Source organism: Microtus pennsylvanicus, chromosome 14 (assembly GCF_037038515.1).
Source record: "Microtus pennsylvanicus isolate mMicPen1 chromosome 14, mMicPen1.hap1, whole genome shotgun sequence".
Classification (NCBI taxonomy): domain Eukaryota; kingdom Metazoa; phylum Chordata; class Mammalia; order Rodentia; family Cricetidae; genus Microtus; species Microtus pennsylvanicus.
Window position 1 is genome coordinate 10,120,228 of NC_134592.1, and position 25,902 is coordinate 10,146,129.

At 47.4% G+C, this 25,902-nt stretch overlaps 1 protein-coding gene across 4 annotated transcripts in view; it reads right to left on the reverse strand.

Moving 5' to 3' along the window:
* Positions 1-3,454: 3,454 nt before the first annotated feature.
* Positions 3,455-25,902, reverse strand: part of Eml1 (EMAP like 1) — a 159,805-nt gene continuing 137,357 nt past the window's right edge. For all 4 annotated transcript variants that reach the window (XM_075948091.1, XM_075948090.1, XM_075948089.1 and 1 more), the window contains 9 exons: positions 19,346-19,471; positions 18,978-19,109; positions 17,028-17,095; positions 14,507-14,595; positions 8,422-8,519; positions 8,226-8,313; positions 6,798-6,893; positions 5,579-5,709; positions 3,455-4,928 (listed from right to left, as the gene is read on the reverse strand). In XM_075948091.1, coding sequence (XP_075804206.1) covers positions 4,803-4,928; positions 5,579-5,709; positions 6,798-6,893; positions 8,226-8,313; positions 8,422-8,519; positions 14,507-14,595; positions 17,028-17,095; positions 18,978-19,109; positions 19,346-19,471 — 954 coding nt within the window. In that variant the 3' untranslated portion in view covers positions 3,455-4,802. The remainder of the gene's footprint in view (positions 4,929-5,578; positions 5,710-6,797; positions 6,894-8,225; positions 8,314-8,421; positions 8,520-14,506; positions 14,596-17,027; positions 17,096-18,977; positions 19,110-19,345; positions 19,472-25,902) is intronic.

Here is a 25,902-nt window from a genome sequence, read left to right on the forward strand (position 1 = left end):
GGTTTATTATGACCCACTGTTCAAGGGCTCAGTTCACTATGGGCCGGAAGTCGTGGCAGGCAAGAACATGAGATGGCTCATCACACTATCTGTCGTCAGGGAGCAGAGAAGGCCACCTGCTCAGCTCCCTTGCTAAGCTCGGGATTCCCAGTCCGTGGAAAAGTCTACTCGTGGTTAAAATGAATCTTCTTACTTCAGTTAACCTAATCTAGATAATCCCTAATAAATATGACCAGAGATTTGCAATGTGGTATTCCCCTCTGTAGGGGAATCATTATCATTGGTGAAGAAGCTGCTTTGGTCTATGGCAGGGCAGAGTATAGCTAGGCAGGAAATCCAAACAGAGATACAGAGAGAAAGAAGGCAGTCGGAGAGATGCCAGCAGCCGCTGAAGGAGTCAGATGCCAGAGCATTGCTGGTAAGCCACAGAGCACATGGTGATATACAGATTAATAGAAACGGGATAATTTAAGTTGTAAGAGCTCATTAATAACAAGCCTGAGCTGATAGGCCAGTTTGCAATTAATATTAAGACTCAGAGTGGTTATCTGGGAACTGACAGACAGGAGAGAAACCTCCAGTTACAGATTTGTTTCCATGGTGATTCCAAATCCCATTAACTTGATAATCAACATTAACCATCACAATAATTAAATGTGTCCCATATGAGCACTCACCCGAATGGTATGTGCAGAGTACTGGTCCAATCATCGCTGTTGAGAGAGAAAATGTCCAGTTTTCTAGTCACATGGGTCCAGACCTAGGCTAGGTGGCTGGCACTCATTCTACACGCTGCAGACTGCACACAGAATGCAGTACTTTCTACCCTTCTCTTAGCATGGTCTCCGGTGGGGGCTGATGATAAGGCGCACATAGAACTGGAGGACATGGATTGGGAGGGTGGAGGCATCTTCCCTGATCTCTGCTCCACCAGCCGTGGAGAAACCCTGAGAAAGCATTTCTGATCTCTAACCGCCTGCTGCTTCATTTTCAGAAAAGACAGCCAGTTTACTCTTCTGGGGGTTGCTGTGCTGTTGAAACTGAATAGACATGTCTGGATGTGGTAAGGAAGTGGAACAGAGGGTACCTCTTTCTGCTGCTGGTCCATCCTGGGAGATGGGCTGGCAATACCCGTGTCCATCCAGAACACATATAATCCCATTGCACAGATGCATGCAGAATACACCTAAGGCTTGTCACAGCAGCGCTGGTGATGTAAGCAGGTGTTGAACCTTGAGTCAAGAGCTAATAGATAATGTACTTCAAAGACTCCATAGGTCAAGGTACAGGTTACAAAGGGCTCCCCTAGCCTCTTAGGCTCCCTCATGCACATTACGAACATACAAGGTCAGGAATTAGAAATTTTAAAAAGATAGGCTAGAGAGATGGCTCAGTGGACAAAGGTGCTTCCTGTCAAGCCCAACGAGCCAAGTTCGAGCCCCAGAACCCACAGGAATAAAGAGAACTGACAGGACTTTAATCCCAGCACTCGGGAGGCAGAGGCAGGCAGATCTCTGTGAGTTTGAGGCCAGCCTGGTCTACAAAGTGAGTTCCAGGTCATCCAACACTGCTAGACAGAGAAATCTTGTCTTGAAAAACCAAAGACAGACAGACAGAGAGAGAGAGAGAGAGAGAGAGAGAGAGAGAGAGAGAGAGAACTGACAAACTGGCCAGCTGTCCTTTGATATCCACATGTACACTATGGTACACACACCTGCCCTCATTCCCACTAAATAGATAACTATAATAAAAATTGTTTTTAAAATATTTTAAAAGAATTTGGAAGAGGATTTCTCAGAGTGTGTGTGTGGGATGCTCTGGTGATTACACCATCTTCCTTTTATAGGGAAGGTCAGGGGTCATTTCTGTCTTCTTCCAAGTCACATGGGGAACGTGGTATGTGTTCCCTGGATTTGTGGACCGTGACAAAAATTCCAAAGCCAAAAGAGACACACTCTCAGCCATGTGCCCAGATGAACCTAGTGTTGGCCGTGAGGCACAAACGTGTCCTTGGAATAGAAGTGACCCTCCTTAGAGCAAGAGAGCCAGAGAGCGGTGCCTAGGTTCCCGCCAACAGCACCCTCTTCAGCCTCAGAAGGGGGACCCTCAAGGGAGGAAGCCACTCCTTAAACATGAAGTCTTTTCCTGGTTCCAGAAGACTGGAGAAATGTCAGGCTCTTTCAGGAACCCTTGAAAGCTCTTCCGAGCCCTCCGCTTGTGCACACACTCCTCACAGCAGAGACCAAGCACACTGGAATGAGAGAGTGCTGTCCTCCACGGTGCTGAGGGAAAAGACGGACTGTGTTCTTCTGTCTTGCCACTAGGTGGCGGAATGCATCTGACAGAGGAGCTGTCCAGGAAGTGCTAACTAAATTTAATTCCGAGTTCAAAGTGAAGCTAAATACCGCTACAGTGTTCAACTTACGGATGCTAAGACACCTACTTGCTTTTTAAGCCTAGAAAACAAATTTGTTTTAATATCTGCGTTACAGAGAATCTTAATTACATCCTTCTCTCCAGTTTCCTGAATACGAGGAGAGACAAGTCAGCTCCTTGTCTCCAGGATGGAGTGAGCAGTGGTAAGCTGTTATTGTGTACTATATGAATAATGAACAAATACTACCTGTAAATCTAACACTGGGCCATTTAAATACAATACCACCGCGATAGTGCTATTTGATACTATTCACAAATAATTACTATATACTATGTACTTAATAATGTTGTGATGGTTGGCTTAAAATATATAAAAACTTATCATTGTCTTCATAACTAATAAAATATAGAATAATACTTTGTAAGTACACATCTTAAGTATGAGCACATGTATATACATCTTTCTTCTTGACTTATAAGCTGTTATATGTGTTTATGTGTGACATGTCACCCACAGGCTTTGAATGCATGGTCCCGGTTGACGTGCTATTGTGGGAGGTTCTGGAAACTCGAGGAGGTGCAGCATCAATAGAGGCAGTAGCTGCTGAGGGTAGGTCCTTAGATGGCTGGTATCTCTGGTCCCTTCCTTCTTGCTGTTTCCTATTATCAGACAACGAAGTTGCTTCTCCAATCTGTTCCCCTCACCATGACGTTGTCCCCAAATGCTTGGGTTCAAGTGACAGTGGCCTGCAGCCCCTGACACCATAATCTAAGCCAAGTCCTCCCTCCCTGAAGTGGTTTCTGCCAGGCCACGGTAATACCAAAGGAGCCAATATGCAACTTGTCGTGGGTCTGTTTCCCTTCCTTGATACCTAATTAGTCCTTTAACTATCAACTCAAAGTGACCATTTTGCCAGTATGTTTTAGAGTTGTCCCATCTAATGAAGGTTTCCATACTGTCCACAGAGCAGAACTCCATCTGCAAGGGACCTAGTGAGCCCTCTGTGTGGGAACACAGTGCAGTGTGGGTCATATCTAACTTTAAATACTTTAATTGATACACTTTCAGAAACATAGGTCAATAAGAAATCCACGTTTAAGATTTTATTTCATTATAGAATATATCTGATAAGGGTTCATACAAACAGCTTCATCTTGAGTCACGTTGTTTCCTGGTGCCCCGCCCTTTCACAGCAGGCTAGAGACGGCAAAGGAAATGCCTCCAAAGTTTTCCTTCATCGGTGTGGTAGAGTTCGGGTAACTCAATTCGCTTGTTTGCTTAAGTGAGTTAAAAATCTCAGCATTTGTCCTTAGCTCTTTGTGATTCTTCTGTTTAGAAATCTGAGGTGCAGTCCCCAATGTAAACAATGAATTCAATCTGTCACACAGTGGGTAAGGCTTTCTTGATGCATTTAGACCACCTATGTCCTATTCGGCAGAGCACAATCTTAGTCCATATGATGCGCGCTGTCCATGCACGAGAGTCGGGAAAGGGGGATGCCCTTAGCACCGGGAGCCCCTGAGCTGCTGCACTCCCCAGGCCGCTGCCACACTGAAGACAGTCCTTCTCAGACTTGATCTACTTGGTCGTTGGGTACAAGCGGACAATGTCCAAAGCACGCACAGTGAGGCCCAGCCTTGGGCATTTTATCGTGAGTTACTAAACCCTATACAAGGACAATACTGTATCATGCCATTAATATACAGGGCGGTGGCTAAATGTCTCACCATTAATCAGGGCACACAAACAGAGATGGGTGGCGGGGGTGAAGTTTGTGGAGGTGCTGAGAAACTGGCTGTGCCCCGGGAAGGACAGTCTGTCCAGAGTGTGGAAGCACCGATACAGCCCACTGGAGCCCAAGGGTTCTGTAGTGGAAACCGTTTATTCAGAGAGTACACATTCCCTTTCTTGCCAGCCTCCCAAAGGGAGGGGTTAGTGAGATCTTAGTTACATGACCAAGGAAAGTCTGGTATTTGCATTCCTGATTCAGTTATGTGATTTATCCTTTTAGGAGCAATTAATCAATGACCGCAGTTCGGTACTTCATTATAAATATCCGACCTAGCAAGGTGAAGCAGTGAAGACAATATACAATATTTTAAAAGGCATTCTGTGACCATTCTGAAGAGTTCATAGAAAAGTGACTATAAGGACACACCAGTCCCTTCCGTTGATGCCACTGCCATGTAAACCTTGGGAACTTTCTTTACCCAACATGCATTCTGTCCCGTCTTATATAACAAAAGCGGACACGAAACCGCTTATCTGGTGTGACACTCGCTGGCTCCCCAACTAAGGTAACCGGTAGAGGGACAATTTTCCTGAGGTTTGTAAGAGTTTGTAGACAAAACAGAAATCACAGTGACCAAGCGGAACGTGAGTCTGTCTCCTCGGGTGCCATCTGCTCCCAGAGCTCCCCTGGGGACTAAATGACCCGCCACTGCATGATGCTCGTGTCTTTCCCACCCGTGGAGATAAGGTGGCTGTCTTCACAGAGGAAGTCGACGTTGGTGACATGGCTGCTGTGTCCACCGTAGATGTGGCTTGGAGCCTGGAAAAATATGGCAAGGAGGAAAGCTTAGATGGAGGTAACGGGCATCAGGAATGCTTGCATTTGAGATCAGTCCATAACTCCCTTACTCCCCCGATTTAAGCTGCTCTTGTCTGTGCACCTGCTTCATGTGCAGGACTCAAGAATGGTGTAGAACTAATCCTCCAGGACAGAGGCAAACACATGATACACTTGAAATCAAGTAAGTCAATACCAGAGGATGCACCAGGTATAAGCCAACCCTAGGGTGGGACTAGGCAGTTGCTGGGGTGAGGGATAGGGTCTTCTGGCTGAAGGATGTTCAGATTCACCAAGGCCCAGGAAAGCAATCTAGGCACAGGCATGGTCAGTTCAGCAGGGATGGAGTGGTGTGTGTGTGTGTGTGTGTGTGTGTGTGTGTGTATGTATGTGTGTGTATGTGTGTGTGGTATGTTGGGGTTCCATATAGCTGCAGAAGTAGACATACCAGATAGAGAGAGTTTTGTGACCACATCTGGGTTGAGGTTGCTCCGAGGGCAGAGGGGAACCCCAGATGTGCTCAGGCAGCAGATTAGTTGGGTCATGCTGGCAGCCCTGACCCACAGTTCATTTCCAACAGGTCAGAGCACAGTGCCAGCCCTGAGGAAGAGTGTGAGTGGCTAAGGCCTTACCCTGAACTGTGAGCAAGGGTAGGAGAAGAGGTGCACTTTGCCAAAGTCATCGCCTGTGCACAGGAGCTTTTTCTCGTGGGCCCGGCAGATGGCGTTGATGTCTGTTCCGTCAGAGCCCTCTGGCCACACTCCTGAAACAGAGCACAGACATCACTGGAGACCCCAGACCCACAGCACACAGGACCTGGTCACCAGCACATCACAAAAAGAAAACCACCTTCAGCCTGGGCTCTAGAATCCAGGGCGAGGAGGATGCTCATTTCCAGCTCCTGCTTCTCTCTGCTTCCTGGTCCAGTCTAGCCTGGGCCAGCCTTGAGAAGCTCTGCATCCTTCCCTACAGCTTTGCTGAGCTACCTGCCTCCGTTGGGGCCCGTCTGGGCGCAATGGCAGAGTACCAACTGCCCTGGTTATGAAGAGGCGGTTTTCCATTGTAGGTTCTTGAGATTGCAGGGGTACCTGGATGGTAGGGGCACTGTTTCCAGGGAGAGACTTTTGGTTGAAAACTTTACATGTGAGGGCGCTGAGTACCAGCTTCCCAGCAAGCAGCCCTGGTGTAAACCTAGAGGGCTTGACACTCAACATCAGGAAACAGAGTAGCCGCACTGAAGGGACTTACGAAGTCTTATCAGTCTGCTGGCTTCCAGCTTCTCAGATTGTAGCGACTCATGTTAGGCTAAGATGAGCTTTGAAGGAAGTGAAAATTTTATGCTAAGGATCAAAGAATATAATAATCCTAACAAGTGGCAAATGAATCAAGTGTTACATGGTTCATATAGGTACAACATCCATGTAATCACTGTAGGAGGACCAGCCTGTGCTTTTGGGTCAATTCCTCCCTCAGCCTTCTCACATGGCCTGAGCCTGGGAGATGAGAGAGTGTGTATCATGGCCCAAAGCAGTGATAGAGAAGATGGACAAGACTGAAGGTGGTGAGGCTGGAACGATGGCTCAGTGGTTCAGGGCCTGGGTTCGATTCCCAGCACCTACATGTCCGCTAACGACTATCAGTAACTCTAGTTCCAAGGGGATCTGACGCCCTCTTCTGGCTTCCACTGGCACCGCACACACATGGTGCATAGTCATGCACGCAGACAAAACATTCATACCCATAAGCAATTAAAAATATATAAATTCTTAAAGAAAGATTTGAGGTGGTGTGATCTCATACGTTAGAACACATTTTCCATGTTCAAAGTCAATGACATCTGTGGACCCCTACCAAAGACATGGAATCCCAAGGTGCAGGTGTAGGTGGCCCACTCGATGTCCCTTGTGGTTTCCACACTCACAACTTGCTTACAGGCAGATGGGACCCCTGGAAGAAGTAAACAGCCTTGTGATTTTTCAGCCAAGGGCCCCCGCCCTCCCTGGGGCCAGGCAGGGTCCTCGGAGCCACGCCCCATCTGGGAAGAACCTCCTCCCAGCCCTGGGAGCAGTGGTGCACAGCTGTCAGTTTGCCAGGGAAGGAGCGCAAATCTGGGCTTTAGGAGAGGCTGCCTTTCAGGGTTCAGTGTCTTTCTCTGAGACACCCTCTTTTGCTCCCCACCACCAGCATGGCTTTTCCCATCTGTGGCCAGTCTCTGGTCCCCAGCCACCACATGGCAGTGTCCTCATGGCAGGCCTGAACCCTGCCTTGCTTCTAGACTGTTCAGCCCTCTTCCAGCATGTACACACACACACCACACACAGACACACACAGATACACAACACACACAGACACACAACACACACAGACACACACACACAACACACAGACACACAACACACACGCGCACATATACACATGCATGCACATGCTCATGCGCATCTCTTAGCCTCTTCAGCTCTGAGGCAGGGGTGGAAGTTCATGGAGACCAGTCTCAGCAGGTGCCAAGGCCTCCAGGCTCATCTGTCTGGGTAGGTTCTAGACTCAGGCCCATACTACAAGCAACTGCCTTCTTGTGCACCTGTGTGAGGCAGGACCCGTGGAGGAAGGGCTCCCTCCTGGAACTGGCTGCCTCTCTTCTCTGCCTTTCCCAGGCTCCTTACCAAGCAGGCAACAGGCTCAGGGGAGTAACTTCTTCCCTACCCCTGGCTGTAGGCCCCTCACCTGCATTTGAACCCTGATTTCTTTATTCATAAAAGGGGCCAAGAACTTTCAAAGTGCCAGAAATCACTGTGGATCATGAGAACGTGTGGGCAAACAGCAGTGTGCATTTGAAGGAACGTTCTACGGGTGGAGACCTGAACACTGTCATATCCCACGGCCCCCTCCATTTTGCTGAGAGCAAAGGCTGCTGTTGGCATCCTTCCTCCTCCCAGGTACTGACTAAGCACAGGGACCAGCCTAAGAAAGGAAAAGGGCCCCGGGGCTTTTATCCACCCAAGTGGGAGGGACTTCGTGGTCTCTGCCTGCTTGGGAGGGTACTTTCACCAAGGCCAGCCACACTGTGACATTCACCCACCTCCAGGACCTCCACATGGGGCTCACTTCTTCCCCAGGGTGGGGAACAAGATCCCTCCCAATCAACCCAATCCAATGTCAGGCCCCACCTCACAGAAGACACTGAGGGATGGAGAGGGCCTCGTCCCACACAGGCCTGTGGGAGTCTCAGAGCGAGTGTCCTGAGTCATCCAAACCCAGACAACCCTGCTGCCCGCTACTCACAGTAAAGGATTTCGTAGTCCCCAGAATTGGACACCAGGAACTGTGAGTTCACGGACCAGTCGAGGTGGGTGATGAAGCTGGAATGGCCCTGGGGAGAACACTGGGTAAGTCCCTCGTGCCTTTCAGAATGGGGAAGACACCACGCCACCGTCATGAAATGACCACGTAAGCACCCCCAGGAAACGGAAAAACGTACAGAGCACTTGCCGACTCTTGTGTATCTCCTCCCGTTGTCGCCAACTCCGTAAATGTAGATGCAGTTGTCGTGAGAGCCTATTGCTAAGAAATTCCCATCTGCAGAAACAGGATAGATTATGAATGTGAAGTCACTGTGTTAAAGTCACTGTGTTATTCATCACAAGAGAAAAGGGCACTTGCCACCATAGAGCTGAACCGAGCAGCCCAATTAACGAACTATCAAAGGGAGATACATTGCTTTTCTTTCTTTTTTTAAAAAAAAGATTTATTTATTTATTATGTATACAACATCCTCCCTCCATGTATGTCCACACACCAGAGGAGGGCACCAGATCTCATTACAGATGGTTGTGAGCCACCATGTAGTTGCTGGGAAGAGGAGCCAGTGCTCTTAACCACTGAGCCATCTCTCCAGCCCAACACATTGCTTTTCAATGCATCCTATAAACCTTTCAAAGTTCTTGTTTGAAAAATACCCATAGAATTAGTATATAAGTATAAGTATAGAGTCTGCTGGGTGGTGGTGGTGCACGCCTTTAATCCCAGCACTCGGGAGGCAGAGACAGGCGGATCTCTGTGAGTTCGAGGCCAGCCTGGTCTACAAGAGCTAGTTCCAGGACAGGCTCCAAAAGCTAGAGAGAAACCCTGTCTCGAACCCCTCCCCCCAAAAAAGTATAGAGTCGAGTAAAAGTTTATAAAATCCTTTTTTCAAATTTTTAAAGTAAAATTTGAAATCTTTATTTTTATTTTATGTGTATGTGTATTTTGTCCACATGAATGTAGTAGGTATGTGCCCCATGTACATGCAGTACCTGAGGAGGCCAGAAGGGAGCGTCAGAACCCTTGGAACTGGAGTTACAGGTAGTTATAAATTGCCATGTGGGTGCTGGGAACTGAACTCAGATCCTTTTTTTTTTTTTTTTTTTTGGATTTTTCGAGACAGGGTTTCTCTGTAGCTTTTTGGTTCCTGCCCTGGAACTAGCTCTTGTAGACCAGGCTGGCCTCGAACTCACAGAGATCCGCCTGCCTCTGCCTCCCGAGTGCTGGGATTAAAGGCGTGCGCCACCACCGCCCGGCTGAACTCAGATCCTTTGCAAGAGCAGCTAGTCCTCTTAAACACTGAGTTCTCTCTGGCCCCTGAAATATAATCCTATAAATTGTATATAACCCTTCCCTGGCTGTCCCCTTCCCCACCTTTGCAGGGTGGAGACCCAGTTTTTCAGCCCTGGTTGTCTGAGACTGGGCCTCTGCAGCCACAGCCTTCCTCATAGGGCCTGGGCCCTAGAAGGAGTCCTTGTATCCTCCCGAGGCTCCACCTCAGTGGGTTCACTGCCTATGTCAAGGAAGTCTAGGATGCTGGGCTGCAGGGCTGGTGCCAAGCAAGGAGCTTTCGGTAAGGGTGGCAGAGTCCTCCCTGTAGCTGGCCAACAAACAGCCAAAGTTGATGATGGGGGAGACCCTAAGACCCACCAGGAAGAAACAGGATCTAAAGACTAGTCCAGAAATGCCAGCGTGTCCTGAGCAGGGCCAGCAGGAAAGACAAGGGAACGACAGCAGAGTAGTGACCTCAAGTGGTTGAGAGGGCGCTGAGGAAGGAGTGAGGGATGATGGGTTCCTCCAGCCAGCCAGCCTGCAGGCAAGTCCTGCTCCTACTGATCATCCATCCCTGCCCACAGAGCATGCTGTCTTAGTTGGGGTTTCTGTCGCTGTGAAGAGACACCATGACCACAGCAACTCTTACAAAGGAAAACATTTAATGGGGTGGCTTATAGTTTCAGAGGTTCAGCCCATTATCATCCTGGTGGGACATGGTGCTGGCCCTGAGAGTCCTACATCTTGATTGGCAGGCAACAGGAAGTGAACTGCCTCATAAGAACTTCAAAGCCCATCCCCACAGGGAAATACTTCCTCCAATAAGGCCACACCTACTCCAACAGGCCACGCCTCCTACTAGTGCCACTCCCTTTGGGAGCCATTTTCTTACACACGTGTAGGCTGCCCTGAAGTCCTCAGTCAGGCTCACTAGGAAGTCCCTGGCACCACTGGCACACACCATCGCTTTGCCCGGAAGGTCAGTTCTCTCCCCATAGAAGGATAACACAGGGTGGCATGGACTGCGACCACCAGAAAATGGTATTTTAGGACGCTCTAGCAAAATGTGGAGGAGGGCAAGATTGAAGCAGCCTAAGCAGTCAGGAAGCCCAAAGGAGGGGGCAAGCATATTTGCTGGAGAGGGGGAAAGAAAGCATACTACAGAGGCTGGGATCCTCGACAGAGTGCCCACACTGCTGGCTCCAAATAGGGCCAGGGAACTTCAGAAGATCCAGTGTCCCTGTCCTGACACCCATCTGGTCATGACCACAGCGCTCTACGCTGACAACCACAGTAACAACCACTTTCTGAGCGGTGGCTGTGGGCCAGTGCTGTCTAAACTCTTCCCACAGGAACCCGAATAAACATTAGGAGGCAGGGGTTGCCAATCCCATATTAAAACCATAGTGGCCCAGGGTGTATGTACGTGCACGTGTGTGTGTGTGTGCATGCATACATGTGTGTGTGCACGTGCCACACTGCATGAGTAGAGATCAGAAGACAATTCATAGGGAGTTAGTTGTGGCCCAGGGTGTATGTGTGTGTGTGTGCACATGTGTGTGTATGTACACGTGTATGTGTGTGTGTGCACATGCCACACTGCATGAGTAGAGATCAGAAGACAACTCATAGGGAGTTAGTTGTGACCCAGGGTGTATTGTGTGTGTGTATGTGTGTGTATGTGTGTGTGCACATGTGTGTGTGCGTACACATGTGTGTATGTGTGTGTGCGCACACGCCACACTGCATAAGTAGAGATCAGAAGACAATTCATAGGGAGTTAGTTTGCTCCCTAGGGATCCAACTCAGATGGCCAGGCTTAGCAATAAGCACCTTCACCTGTCATGTGTTTCATGGCTGCCTGGGTTCAAATGTCAGTTCTGGTAGCTGAGGCCACTGTGGTGGTTTGAATTAAGAATGGCTCCCATAGCCGGGTGGTGGTGGCACACACTTTTAATCCCCACACTCAGGAGGCAGAAGCAGGTGGATCTCTATGAGTTTGAGGCCAGCCTGGTCTACAGAGTGAGTTCCAGGACAGTCAGGGCTACACAGAGAAACACTGTCTCAAACAAACAAACAAACAAACAAAGAATGGCTCACATCAACTCAGATTTCAAGGCTCAGTGACTAGGGTTTGACACTATTTGAAAGGATTAGGATTAGGAAGTCTGGTCTTCTTGGAGAAAGTGTGTCACTGTGGATAGTTTGAGATTTCAAAAAGCTCATGCTAGACCTAGCCAGTCAGTCTCAGTCTTTCTCTTACCTATAAATCAGGATGTGGCTCTCAGTATTGCTCCAGTGCTGCCTGCTTGCCATGCTCCCTACCGTAATGGCAATGGACTAAACCCTGGCACTGTAAGCCAGCCAATTAAATTCTTTCTCATCTAAGCAGTGCGTTGGTCATGGCGTCTCTTCACAGCAATAGCACTGACTAGGACAGCCACTCCCCAAAGCCTTTGTCCACTGCCCAGGTGCTGCTCCTGGGCTTCTCTGCGGCCTTCTAGACATTAGTGCCATCTTTTCTCTCCCACAATCCTCTGTCAGAGAACACATGGTCACCTGCTTTTAGAGCTTCTCAGTAGTGTGCTGCCTGATTTGTCAAAACCATCGGGTTGACAGGGAGCACTGACTCCAGATGGCTGGCTGGCCCAGGGCACTCACATGCAGCGGGCAGTTTGTGATGGGAGGAGGGAAGGCAGTATTACCCAGAGGAAAGCTCCAGGGACTGCCATTGGGATAATAGAGAAGAAATGGAAACACAGGCTTGCTCACATGAGCAACTTTTGAGGAAGACGGGTTGCAGGATGATACTCTCTTGTACTGACCAATCGCTGAATAGGATAGTTAGGTAGGAAAACCGAGAGTGATAGAAAAAGGAAGGGCAGAGTCAGGAGTCGCCAGCCAGATGCAGAGGGAGCAGGAGATGAATGTGCCGTGCTAATAAAGGTACTGTCACGTGGCAGAGTGTAAATTAGTGATGTAGGAGGGTCATCTGTCTATGTGTTACTTTCATTGGTTAATAAAGAAACTGCCTTGGTCTTTTGATAGGACAGCAGCTTAGATAGGCAGAGTAGACAGAACAGAATTCTGGGAGAAAGAAAGCAGAGTCAGGCAGACGCCATGCTTCTCCTACCCAAGACAGACAGTGGTTAGACTCATGCCGGTAAGCCATAGTCAAGTGGCAATACACATTAATAGAAATGGGTTAATCAAGATGTGAGAGTTAGCCAGTAAGAGGCTAGAGCTAAGGGGCCAGGCAGTGTTTACATGAATACAATTTGTGTACTGTTATTTCAGGTGTAAAACTAGCCATGCGGGAGCAGGGTGGGATGAAAAACAGACCTGCTCTCCTCATCACTACAAATAAGGAATATGGGTTAATTTAAAACGTAAGAGTTAGCTAGTAATAAGTCTGAGCTATTGGTTGAGCATATATAAGTAATATTAAGTCTGTGTTGTTTATTTGGGAAACTGCTACCAGGACAAGAAAACTCTTCCTACACTCCATGTTTGTTTGTTTGTTTTTCAAGACAAGGTCTCACTGTATAGCCCTGGATGTTCTGGAACTCTCTTTGTAGATCAGACTGGCCTTGAACTCACAGAGAACGTCCTGTCTCTACCTCCCATGTGTTGGGGTATTAAAGATGTGCACCACCATGCCCAACTCATTTTTTCTTACATTCTCCATAAATAGAAAAGCATTTGACAAATCTCAACACTTCTTATGCAGAGAGCAATCAGGACAGAAGAGAATGCTCTCCCTACAAATGGTATCTCTGTCCCTAAAGATGAAAGACTGAGAGAAAAACAAGAGACCACCCTGGCTACTCTGGTCAATATTTTACTGGAGGAACCAGCTATGCAGTGAAGGAGAAGTAAAGCATCTAGATCCAAAGAGAAGGCAAACTTATTCACAGATGATATCACACTGTATAAGAAAAATCCTGAAGAATTATACACACACACACATACATAAATCAAACATACATACATAGACCACACATGTGCATACACACACATTCCACACACAAACACAACACATACACACACACTATCCATACACACATACACATATATACAAACCACACACATGTACATAGACACACATACATATATGACACACAAACTACACACACCACACATATATACACAAACCATGCACACAAATACATACAAGCCACACATGTATATATAGAAAGCACACATACATACGTATACATATGATACCCCACCTCTTTAAAACTCATTAGAGAGTTTAGTAAAGGGAACCTATATAAAAGAGCCATATGCAAAATTCAATTTTATTTCAATATACTAGTAACCATCTGAAAATAAAATTCAGAAAAATTTCATCCACAATCATAATATCTAGAAGAATAAATACCAGACAGGTCTGGGAAATTGACCATCTGGACTCATGCTTGCATGGCCCATGCTTTATGGACCGAGCCATCTCCCCAGCCCCCATGAACCTCTGAACTACACATCTGTACTGGGTAAATGGCACGCATCTTGGAAGGACGTGAAGGCAAGAGAGTGATCACTTCAAAACCTGCTGATAGGGTGGAGGGGGGTCTCACCCTGACACACTGTTTAATTCTGTTTAAGATTTTCTGTAACATAAGCCAGGAGGTGGTGGCACACACCTTTAATCCCAGCACTTGGGAGGCAGAGGCAGGAGGATTTCTGTGAGTTCAAGGTCAGCCTGGTCTACAAAGTGAGTTCCAGGACAAATAAGGCTACACAGAAAAACCCTGTCTCAAAAAATTAAAGGTGGGTGGGAAGAGAGTGAGGGGAGAGGGGAAGAGATAGAGAGAGATTTTTTTCATACAAAATTAAAACACAGTTGCCCCGTGACCCGAGGGAGGGCAGCGAACGCTACAAACACAGCTATGTTACGCATGCTTAAGCTGAGTCCCCCTTGGAGGAGTTGTCCTCTTGTCCCGTGTGCAGAGCGGCACTCTTTGTGGAAAGTGAGAGTTGTATCTGACCTGGTGAATAACGCATCACGGACAGCTGCTCGTTTCCGTCGGTGTGGACGGTGACCAAGTCCTTTGTTTCCGTGTCGAACACAAACCACCTGTGGTAAACGTGAGACACACAGTGAGGCATCCGTAAAAACACAAGGCTGTCCCAAACGCACTCAGCTCTTACTCGAGGAAATTCCCTCCCTCCATGCCAGCCTTCCCTTGGGAAAGGAGCAACACCCTGACAACCACCAGAAACCCTTCAGAACTTAGCACAGAAGCCTCTCTCGAGATCTTGTTTGCTCTGCCTTGGGCAGGAAGTCCAGCAAAAGCTGGCACCAGGGCCTGTGGTCAGAGGTGCAGCAGAGAGTCACGAGCATGAGGTGGCTGCCCCAGAGCTCCAGCCCAGGATGAGGATGAGGAGGAGGACCCCAGAGTGTGGGTAGAGAGTTGAGGGGTACAACAGTTCGACCCCCGATGCTCCCCACTATGCCAGGATTAATTAGTGCTTCTCCTAAGGCCAGGGAGCAAGGTGCGTTAAGCATCAGAGTGATGGAGTTCCCAGGCCCTTGGCTGTGGTCTGGCTGCTGTGGTTTCAGACCTGGATGACAGATGCAGAGATCCTGCCGTCCTGTCTATGTTCGGGATCTAACTATCTGGGTACCCAGGGGGCCTTCAGGAAACCTGTACGTTGCTTTTAGCTGAGTATTTGGTCCTGGGACCAAAGATGTGGGAGGAGGAGACAGAGTGTAGGATTAGGTCGCAGGTGTCATCTATTTCATCCTAGGATACTTCAATTCTGAATGTTGTCACCTCCCTGTCAGTAGGTAAGTGATGGCGATGTCTGCCGGGTGGCCAGCCAGTCAGAGGGAAGGGTCTACTGAATTAAAACTCTGATGTCTCAAAGAGGGTCCCTGTGTGTGTGTGTGGGGGGGGGGGGTATACACATGTAGTACCAGGAATGGCCAGCAGAGGGTGCCAGACTCCCCCTGGAGATGGAGTTACAGATGGCCGTGAGCTGCCTGATGTGGGTTTTAACTGTTGAACCATCTCTCCAGTCCCTTCCCTGCAAGCATTCTGCAGAAGGACTCTTAAGACACCTTTGCTATGACGTGTGAGTAGTTTTCTTTATAAACCCACAGGTATAAAAACAAAATCAGAGTAGTATGCTTTTAGGAAAGGATGATGGGCGGGAACATCTAAGACTATACAGCTGGGGCTATAACAGACTCAGCCTTCCTCATGCAGGGTTTTACTCTCGATGATTTTATTGTCCTTTTCAACCCCAGGCTTGAAAACATTGAATGGAAAATTTCGGAAAAAGAATCGTAAGTTTTACATTGTATCTGTTCTGAGGACACTATTTGCTTCATTTCTTCTCTGTGAGGAACCGAATCATTTTATTCCATCATTGGGGGAGGGTGAGTTCATCACAACTAGACCCTTTGAGACAAAACCATGTGCACAGAACCTCTACAGTCTCAACAGACCCATCTGATTATTGGTCACTGTCATTCACCGCTCACGTGAGCCACATTACGCCGTGAAGTATTATCACGGGAGTGGATGAGAGGAAAGAGCTAGGTTATACGAGGTTCTGTAACAACATCTTTAGACATCCAGCAGGGGTCTTGGACCACATCCCTGAGGGCAGACTGCTCTACTGAGTCAAACAAAACGGAAACACAGCCAAACCCTGCCAAACAATAATACCAGCCACTGCCATCACCGGCTAGCCAGCTCAGCAGATGTCCCTGTGTACACGGTTCTTTCAGTCACCGGTGTTGGTGGCTTTACCATAACGTACAGATCAAAAAGACAGTCAGAGAGTTTATACAAGTGGCCCATAGATGCACTGCTGCTTATGGGGAAGCCAGGGAGTGAGCACAGATCTACTGCCTAGAGTGTCAGAGGAGCTGGGAGAGGAAGCTGAGTTGGACGCGAGGCCCAGGATCTGGGCACTTTCTACAGAGTTGAAAGCTTCTCTAGCTGGGAAAGCAGGCTTCGCTCCTCAGTTTTCTTGCCCATTTCTGCCACAGGCTCTGGATCAGTGGTTCTCAAGCTTCCTAATGCTGTGATCCTTTAGTACAGTTCCTCAGGTTGTGGCGATCCCAACCATAAAATTATTCTGTTGCTACTTTATAAGTGCAATATTGCTGCTGTTATGAGTAATAATGTAAATATCTGTATCTTCCAAAGAGTTCAGGGGTCGCGACCCCCAAGTTGAGAACCACTACTCTCGGGCAGGCTCCCAGGAGCTCTCCAGAGTTAGAGGCAGATGGAGTAGGGTGAGGGGTGGAGCTGGGGAAGAAACACGCAAACAGACCCATGGCTTTCCTCAAGGTTTCAAATGGGAAGGGCTCGGTTTCACTTTTTGAGTCTTGACTTAATTCTCAGTAAATGACCGGAACAGAAAAGATGCTGCCAAAGCTGGCCTGCACCTGCCAGGCCTCTGGGGAGGCTGAGACTTCTAGCTGCTCTCCCGGACTCTGACAGCACAGGCTGTGCGAGGGGTGGGGTGGGGTGGGGTGGGGGCGGGGCTTACCTCCCAGTCAGTGTCCCGACCGCAACCACAGACCCTGAAGGATGAAAACCAGAAGACTGAGCTGGATCCTAAAATATTTTAAAGGAAGTGTAAATAGACAGCCAGACACAGCAGGTCAGCACAAAACCCACCCGTGCAGTTCGCTTCCCGGGCTACCCTGCTCTGTAAAGCCTCCTTGCTCCCCAGAGGAAATGCGCTGGGATTTAGACTGCAACCGCAGTGCAGGCCTGTCCTGGCCGAATCTCTCTGTGGTCTTATAGTCTGTCCTATCCACAGGAGTCTCAAAAGGCAGACAGATAAATGCTCTTCTTCTGGGCCATAGCTGGTGTGTCTCACTGACCCCCCGGGCTCAGTGGAAAGTTGGTCAAATAGTGGGTGCCATCTGTCTGGGAACACCACCACCACCACCACCAGGGCAGGAGTGGACATCGGAGGCACAGAGGTGCTACCAGATCAACTGAAACCACAGAGCAGACAGACTCGATACCAGTCACACCATCTTCAGCTGATTCCAAAAGCAGCCATCCTCATTAAACTGGTGCTGCTGACACTGCAAACAGAACTCGGGGTCCCTTGACCTGCTCCCCGACAAGCTGTTTCTATAAAACAGCTCTCCTGAACCACACAACTCTTTTCATAAGGAGGTGGAGAGGCTAAGGGTTCTTTATCCATCGGGGATGGTGGGCAGAGGGTCGAGGACACTGCAGGGCTGTGGGTTCCAGCCCTGCTCCAAAAGTTATGTTAGGCCAGAGCAATTAGTTAACTGCCTGGTGAGGGCAGAGTGGTGGGGTGTCAGGGTTTTCAGTTGGTGGCCACGCTCACGGGACTGCAGGAGGGCTGCCCTCCCTCGATGCAGTGGGAATGCTTACCCTTCAGACCCTCAACCCTGGGGCTCAGCTGGGGCAGTGAGCAGCACCCTGTGACAGTCCAGACCCAGGCCCAGGCCCTTGCAAATACCAGCAGCTTTGCAGGAATAAATGCACAATCCCGGGCACTGCAAGAAGGCCGGTTCCTTATATGGGTGTGTGAGTTACCAGGAGACAAGTAACCAATGGAGTGTTTCACTACAGTGTTTCACTACAGTGTGATAGAACACAGGCTGGGTTTAGGAGTCAGTCAGAGCTGGGCAACTTGCCACTTATTATTATTGTTGTTGTTGTTGTAAGTGTTTTGTCTGCATGTATATAAGTGCACCCTGATGCCCCCAGAGGCCAGATCAAGGCGTTAAATCCCCTGGCACTGGAGTTCCAGATGGTTGTGAGTGGGCCTGTGGGGGCTGGGAACTGAACACAGTCCTCTGCAGAACAGGATGCACACTTAAACACGGAGCCATCCCCCACTTACTAACTTAGTGACCTTGACAAGCAACTCAGCCTCTCTGTTCCCCACTTTCCTGGTGAACAGTCAGAGCAAAACTAAAATTCTTCAACCGGCAGAAGAGCTGTAAGAAGGAAGGATGATACGACACATTCACAGCCTGACGAGCCAGCAGCACAGGCATGCCAGTCTGGTCTCCGCTGGGGAAGGGACGGGAGACTCTGATAGGAAATCTGTGTTTCCCCTGCAAAGTTCAATACAAGTGCTTTATCTCGGCCACCAAACTCCACAGAGGGGTAAGTGACACCGTGTCCTCAGTGTAGCTCACAGCTCTGTTAGATATGTCATCACAGAACACGGGCTCTTCGCCAGGCTTCCTCAGCACCTGGGTCAGCTAAAGCCCCTCTCAGGAATTCTGATCACCTGCTTGGAAACTCTAACTTGCTGTTGAGGAAGCTCAATGGTGAAGCAGAACGATATGAGTGAGAACACTGGAGGCATCCTTAAAAAGAAGGTGATTATTAAAAGGTAAAACATTGCTCTTAAACAACTCCTTATCACTGTTAATTTCATGCACAAATCCATCCCAGGTAAGTTTTATAAGGAAACCAGGAAGGGAGCGTGCACGTTTACCTCTATGATTTTGTCCCAGACAGGCCGGTGACCCACAGCATCCCAGAGAGTGGCATGCTTGTCATGTCCACAGGTCAAGAACTGAGGTTTGGAGGCATGGATGGCCAGCCCCCAGAGTTCATCAGTGTGACCCTACAAAAGAGCCAAGACACAGGGACTCTGAGATCCCACGGACACAGAGGAGCCAACATCAGGTCTGAAAGATGGTCTCATCAGCTTCTTCCTCCCCAGCTTAATCATGACAAAATGTAGCTCTGAAGTAGGTCATCCCACTGGGAAACTCCGGGGCCAGCCGCCCTTCCCATGCTCACAGACATCTGCATTAATGGCAGGGTGTAAGAGTTTGGCATTTGCCAAGCTGACAATACCTGAGTGATGGGTGTGAAGTCCCCTGACAAAGTGCCTTGCAGGACAAAGTTTCTAGTTGTGCCTATCAAGATGACATTGCCCTTGCCCTCAGCCACTGTCCGTATGGGGCCAAACTGCTCAGGAATCTGTATGGTAAAAAGTAACATGGAAACAAAGATTTAAGATTTCATACAATTGACTTTTTTTTTTCCCTTGAGAGGTTTCACTGTGTAGTTCAGGCTGGCCTTGAATTTATTATGCAACCCAGACTGGCCTCAAACTCAAGGTGATCTTCCTGATTCAGTCTCTCCCAAGAGCCAGGATTATAGACGTGCACCAGCATTTATCTCAGGCATTAAAAATATTTGTAATGCTGGGCAGTCGTAGCGCACACCTTTAATCCCAGCACTCAGGAGGCAGAGGCAGGCAGGTCTCTGTGAGTCTGAGGTCAGCCTGGTCTCTGTAGAGTTCCAGGACAGGCTCCAAAAAGCTACAGAGAAACCCTGTCTCTAAAAGCAAAAAGACAAACAAACAAACAAAAAAAATATTTGTGATGCCCAGTAGTAGTGGCGACACATGCCTTTAATCCCAGCACTCAGGGAATCAGAGGCAAGAGGATCTCTGAGTTCGAATCCAGCCTAGTCTACAGAGTGAGTTCCAGGACAGCCAAAACTCCATAGAGAAAGTCTGTCTCAAAAACAAACAAACAAAAATTGTGTTGCATGTTAACTTTTAATGACAGTTTTATATATATGTGCCCAGAAGAGAAACTCAGTTGTATAGATATCACAGCTAGCTGTTGAGCAAGTGATCAAAACTCTAAACCTGTGTGTTTGTGTGTGTGTGTGAGAGAGAGAGAATATGCACACATACGTGTGTGTGTGTGTGTGTGTGTGTGTCAGAGAGAGAGAGAGAGAGAGAGAGCACATGTGTGTTTGCCTATTAGTGGTGTCGGAGGTGGACCTGGGACTTCTTGTATTTAGGCAAGTACTTTACTTTTTAAACTATAAACATTTTAACTATCTTAAATGAATCAGCAAAGATACAGTCTTAGCAGGGCATCAGGGCACCAAGACCTTTAATACAACCCTGGGGAGGCAGAGGCAAACAGATCTCTGCGGGTTTGAAACCAGCTTGGTCTAGATAGTGAGTTCTAGGCCAGCCAGGGCTACATAGAAAGACTCTGTTTCAAAAACAGAGTAGGCGAGAGGGGATATGATTGGCTAATCTATTCTTTACTAGTTAGGCCTCCTGCTTCAGAAGCTGATAAAACTAGAGACTTGTAAGAGTTCCAAAAACCTCCTTTAACTTCAAAATGGCCCTAGAGGAGTGTCATTGTGCATGCTGGTAAGTATACAGGGGGACAGGGAGACATTCGGGATGCACCTGCTAAGAACAGTTCACTCTGCTAAAGTGAAGGGTGTTCTCTCACTATAGTAAGAATGCGGGGGTAGCTGGGCCCAGGGGCTGTCATGAGGCACCCAGGCCTGGTGTTGTGAGGAGCAGACTGCCCAGCACACAGTCTCTACCTGTGGGCTGTATCTGCAGAGGCCTAAGGCAATGGCTGAGCTGGTGGAGTGGAGTGTGCCTGGACTCCTGGCGCATGAGAGGCTGAGAAGGGACAGCTAGGGGTCAGAGGCTAGCCTGGCCTACAGAGTGAGATTCTATGTCAAAGAAGCTTGGGAGACAGCTCAGCTGGTTCTCAGGGACCAGAGTTTGTTTCTGTAGCCCAGGTAAAAGCCAGCTGTGATAGCAAGGAATCCCAGCACTGAGAAGATAGAAGTAGATAAATCCCAGATGAGTGGGCAAGCGCCACAGCTCGGTGAGATGCTGTCTCAAAGAATAAAGTGGATGGCTCTTGAGGAATGGCACCAAAAGTTGACACCTAGCCTCCCCATTCTCACACACACACACACACACACACACACACACACACACACACTTCAAATCTAAAGCTTTTTTTTTTTTAAGAAAAGTTATAAAGAAGAGAAGGGATGACATTCTGTGAAGTGGAAGAGCTGCCTGGTGAGAGATGTCTTCTGAGATGTCGGAATTGGTTCCAGTACCTTCTTTACAGTTTAAAATAAGAACGCCCAGAATGTCCATGACTAGCAATGCACGGCACATCCCCTCAAATGCTGATCAAATCTTACTACAAACAACTCATGCTTTTATTTTTGGTGCGGGTGCTATCGGATTGAACTCAGCATGTGTGATGTCTTGTCCTGGTGCCTCAGCTTTACTGTCCTCTGAGATGGGACAGCATGAGTGTGAGCAAGAACTTCATGACAGAAGATGGTGGTAACTTAACTACACTGAGGCACAGTGACGATCGAAGGGAAAGAAAGCAGGAACAGAAAAACCAATGTCAAGGAAAGCGACCCCCAATGAAGAACCTGAAACAAAGAATTTGAAGGAAAGACCTAGAAAGGCAGTGTCTAACTCAGACACATAGTGACGTCTGTGCAGAACTGGTCTTCACAAACTGGGTTGCTGAAGATTTTTTAGGCATATCTAAACTCCTTTGTCCAGAAGACTTGGAGTCTAGAACATGCTGGTGACTGTCAAGCATGGTTCTTTAATGGTGAACACTGACAGAGTAACACTGAGGATGGAACCACACCCAACCGTTCAGTAAGACAGACAAGCACAGAGCTTCTCAGAATAATGTGGTGACCCTGTTCCCACAGGTCTCAGTCTGATCCCAGGACTCAGAGTTCTGTAAAACTTTAGGGCACTGCTCAACTAAGGAACAGGAATTAAACTAGATGACTTACCCAGGTCTTCTTGTAATGGTATGTCTTGTCCCTCCCCCTGATCTTCAGCATCCAGCCTGAGTCCCTTCCTTCTTTCTTTCTCTCTCTCTCTCTCTCTCTCTCTCTCTCTCTCTCTCTCTCTCTCTCTCAGCTTCTGTCTCTCCCTTCTCCCCACTTCTCCCCTTCCCCCTCTGTCTCTGACTCTGTCTCTCTCTGCCTTTCTCTCTGCTCTTCTCCCCTTCCCTTCCATAACCCACTAAATAAATAACCAACCTCACTCTGCTCACTCTGCATGGTGTGCCTATCTGTCTCTGTCTCTCATCATCTATGCAACTTCCTGCCTGGGACCTGGTTGTCTTCGTGGCCTGCCTTGATCTTGGGACTCGCTGCCTGCTGCCCACTGCCCGCCGCAGCTCGGGGACCTGCGGTGTGGTCTCATGGCCCGCTGCCCACTGCCTCCACTTGAGGACCTGCAGCATTTTACTTAAACCATTACACTTTTAAATTTCCTTGCAGTGATAAGTTGGGCAAGCCTGTCCAAAGATGTGTTCTTAGATCTTAGCAAATCTCCAAATGAATTAGTTGTTGTGGGAAATGCTCTTGTACACTGTAAAGATTTGTCACTTGTATTGGTTTAATGAAATGCTGACTTGCCAACAGTCAGGCAGGAAGTTTAGGCAGGGCAACCAGACTAAGAGAATTCTGGGAAGAGAATAGGTACAGATGCAGTCATCAGCCAGATGCAGAGGAAGCAAGATAAGAATGCTGTACTGAGGAAAGGTACCAAGCCACATGGCTAAACACAGACAAGAATTATATGTTATTTTAAGTTGTAAGAGCTAGTTAATAATAAGCCTGAGCTAATAGACCAAACAGTTTATAATTAAAATAAGCCTTTGTGTGTTTCAATGGGACTAAATAGCTGTAGGACCAGGCAGGACAGAAACTTCTACAAACAGCCACCAAACATTTGGCAAGAATTTCCACATAAAGCCTGAGAAAGCTTTAAGAAAAAAGGATTCTAGACAGACAAGAACAGAGTTAAGCTGTAACCATCTTTTCTCTGGTAGGCTCTGTTTGCTGGCAGCAAGCAGAGGTATGGCTCCTTTAAGAAGGACCTCCTGACTCAGCAATAGCAGCAAAAACCTTGCAGCTCCTTTAACAGCCTCTGCCACCAAACACTTAAATGCTGTTTCTGTGCAGCCAGCATCAGGCTTCTTGGTAATAGCATGAACCTAGAAACTCTACAGAGTTGTGGCAAAAAATATGGCTACTGCCAGTACCCCTGCCATGAAGCTAGATTCTCTAAAAGCTAAGGAATGAGGTAGAGCCAGCCACCAAAGCCACAGCTTTAACCCTAGCCATATTGCTTAGCAGATTAAAGACTCATGTGATCAGAAAAAGAAAGAGATACAGTAAAGACAGATTCAGATTTTTAAAAAACCTCTAAATAGTTTAATGTTTTTAAAAATATATGTAGGCTTAGAAGAGAAAAGAAAAAGGATAAAGTCCTTTTAAAAACAATAGAGTAGTTGGGTGTGGTGGTGCACACCTTTAATCCCAGCATGGGAGGCAAAGGCATTATAACATAATGAGTAACTTGCCAGTTGACAACACACAGTCTCGCCTCATTTGTTATTTACAAAATGCTTTCTCACATAATAATATACCTATTCACATATTCTTTCTTTCCTTTCATTCAAAGATTTGCTTAGTTTATTATATATATGAATGTTTGTCTGCCTGTATGCATGTGTACCACATGTGTGTAGCGCCCATGGAAGCCAAAAGAGGATGCCAGATTCTCTCGATTCTCTCAGACTAGAGCTACCGATGGTTGTGAGTGGCCACGCAGGTATTGAGAATTTAACCTGGGTCCTCTGCAAGAGTAGTAAGTGCTCTTAACCTCTGAGCCATCTGTCCAGTCCTCTTCATTTCTCCACCTCCTTTTTGTTTTGTTTTGTTGTTGTATGTTTTGAGGCAGGGTCTTTCTACATAGTCCTGGCTGTCCTGGAACTCTCTATGTAGATCATCAGGTTGGCCTCAAACTCACAGAAGTTTGCCTCTGCATTTGGAGTGTTGAGTCTTACTGAGATATACTGTGAGAGACCACAGTTTTGACTCTGTTCCATCTTGACAAAAGGTCAGAGAGTTCAAACCCTTTCTTGTTTCACAAGAACAAATAACAGGATGTTTGGACAAAGGTGTGGCCACTGGGCGCTTTGCTCCTCAAAGGCCAGATGTGCTGTTTGACTTAGGGTGTGGTTACGAGGTTATTTTTGAGATGTAAGGAAGTAATTAAGCTTGCTTGTTCCTTGTATCATGGTAAGGAAGTCTTTTGCTCCCCCCTTTTGCTAGGGGTATATAGGGTCTATGAGAAATAAATATGGGCTGTTACAGTGTTCACTGGAAGCCCTCCCGACTCTATCTTCTGTCTCTTGTCTATTTCTTTCCTCCATCCTCACTCCCCTTTTCAGGTACGTGTGAACAGGTCGGGCAGTCCTGACAATATACATGGCAAATAAAAACTATACATCTTTAAAGTATTCCATGATGTTTTGACATATATATCCAAACTCAGAAGGCTGAAACAAGAATATCCCTGAGTTTGAGGCTAGCCTATGCTACACATGAGCTTAAGGTTATCCTATCCTAGACTATGTAGCAAGACTCTGTATATATATATATATATATATATATATATAAAAACCCACCAAGGTCAAGTCCTTCATGAGCATCTGGAGATACCAGCTGGGAAACAGACATAAGCTAGAACCCTGAATGCAGATCTCCAACACCCATATAAAAAGCCAGGCACAGCTGTGCACACCTATGGCTCCAGCACTGGGTACAGGTGGAGGCAGGAGGATGGCTGGGGCTTGCTGGCTGCCAACCTGGCTCCATTGAGAGAGCCTGTCTCAAGGGCTTAAGGCGGAGAGTTATAGAGCACACACCTGACACTGGTTGGCTTCAGCAATTATGTGCATGGGCGTGCATTCACATATGCACACATATCATATTATATATATATATATATATATATATATATATATATATATATAATATATACACATCACACACACTCTTTCACATAAAAATATATAAATAGAAGTATACTATCAAATAATCATATATATATATATATATATATATATACACACACACACATCACACACACTCTTTCACATAAAAATATATAAATAGAGGTATACTATCAAATAATCACAGAAAGGGAATGTGGTGACAGTTTGTCTGTGCTGTAGCAAATGAAGCTTGCCTGAAGATAAGAGTGCTGAGCTAGCCACGCTACTTAGTCACAAAGGCCAGGGCCAGGCGGTGGTGGCACACACCTCTAATCTCAGCACTCAGGGAGACAGAGGCAGATGGACAAGTTCAAGGCCACCCTGGGCTACACAAGATTGAATCAGTATAAAAGAGAAACGGAGCCAAGCGGTGGATCACACATTTAATCCCAGCACTAGGCAGGTGGAGATGAGAAGTGATATGGTTGGATGGAGAAAGGAATATAAGGCAGGAGGAAACAGGAGCTCAGGATTCAGTCTGAGGTTTTGTAGAGACAGAATACCCTATTCCGTCTGAGGAGTTTGTAGCAGTAAGAACTCGTGGTGGCTGCTCTGCTTCTCTGACCTTTCAGCTTTCACCCCCTAATATCTGACTCCAGGTTTTTATTATTAAGACCAATTAGAATTCACGCTCCAAGGGAAGGGACTGTTAATGAAAGCCTTTCTCTACCAAGTAACCATGAACCACAACTTCTGACTACCCCAAACAGTGCCACAGACATGGCGAGTGTGACTCAG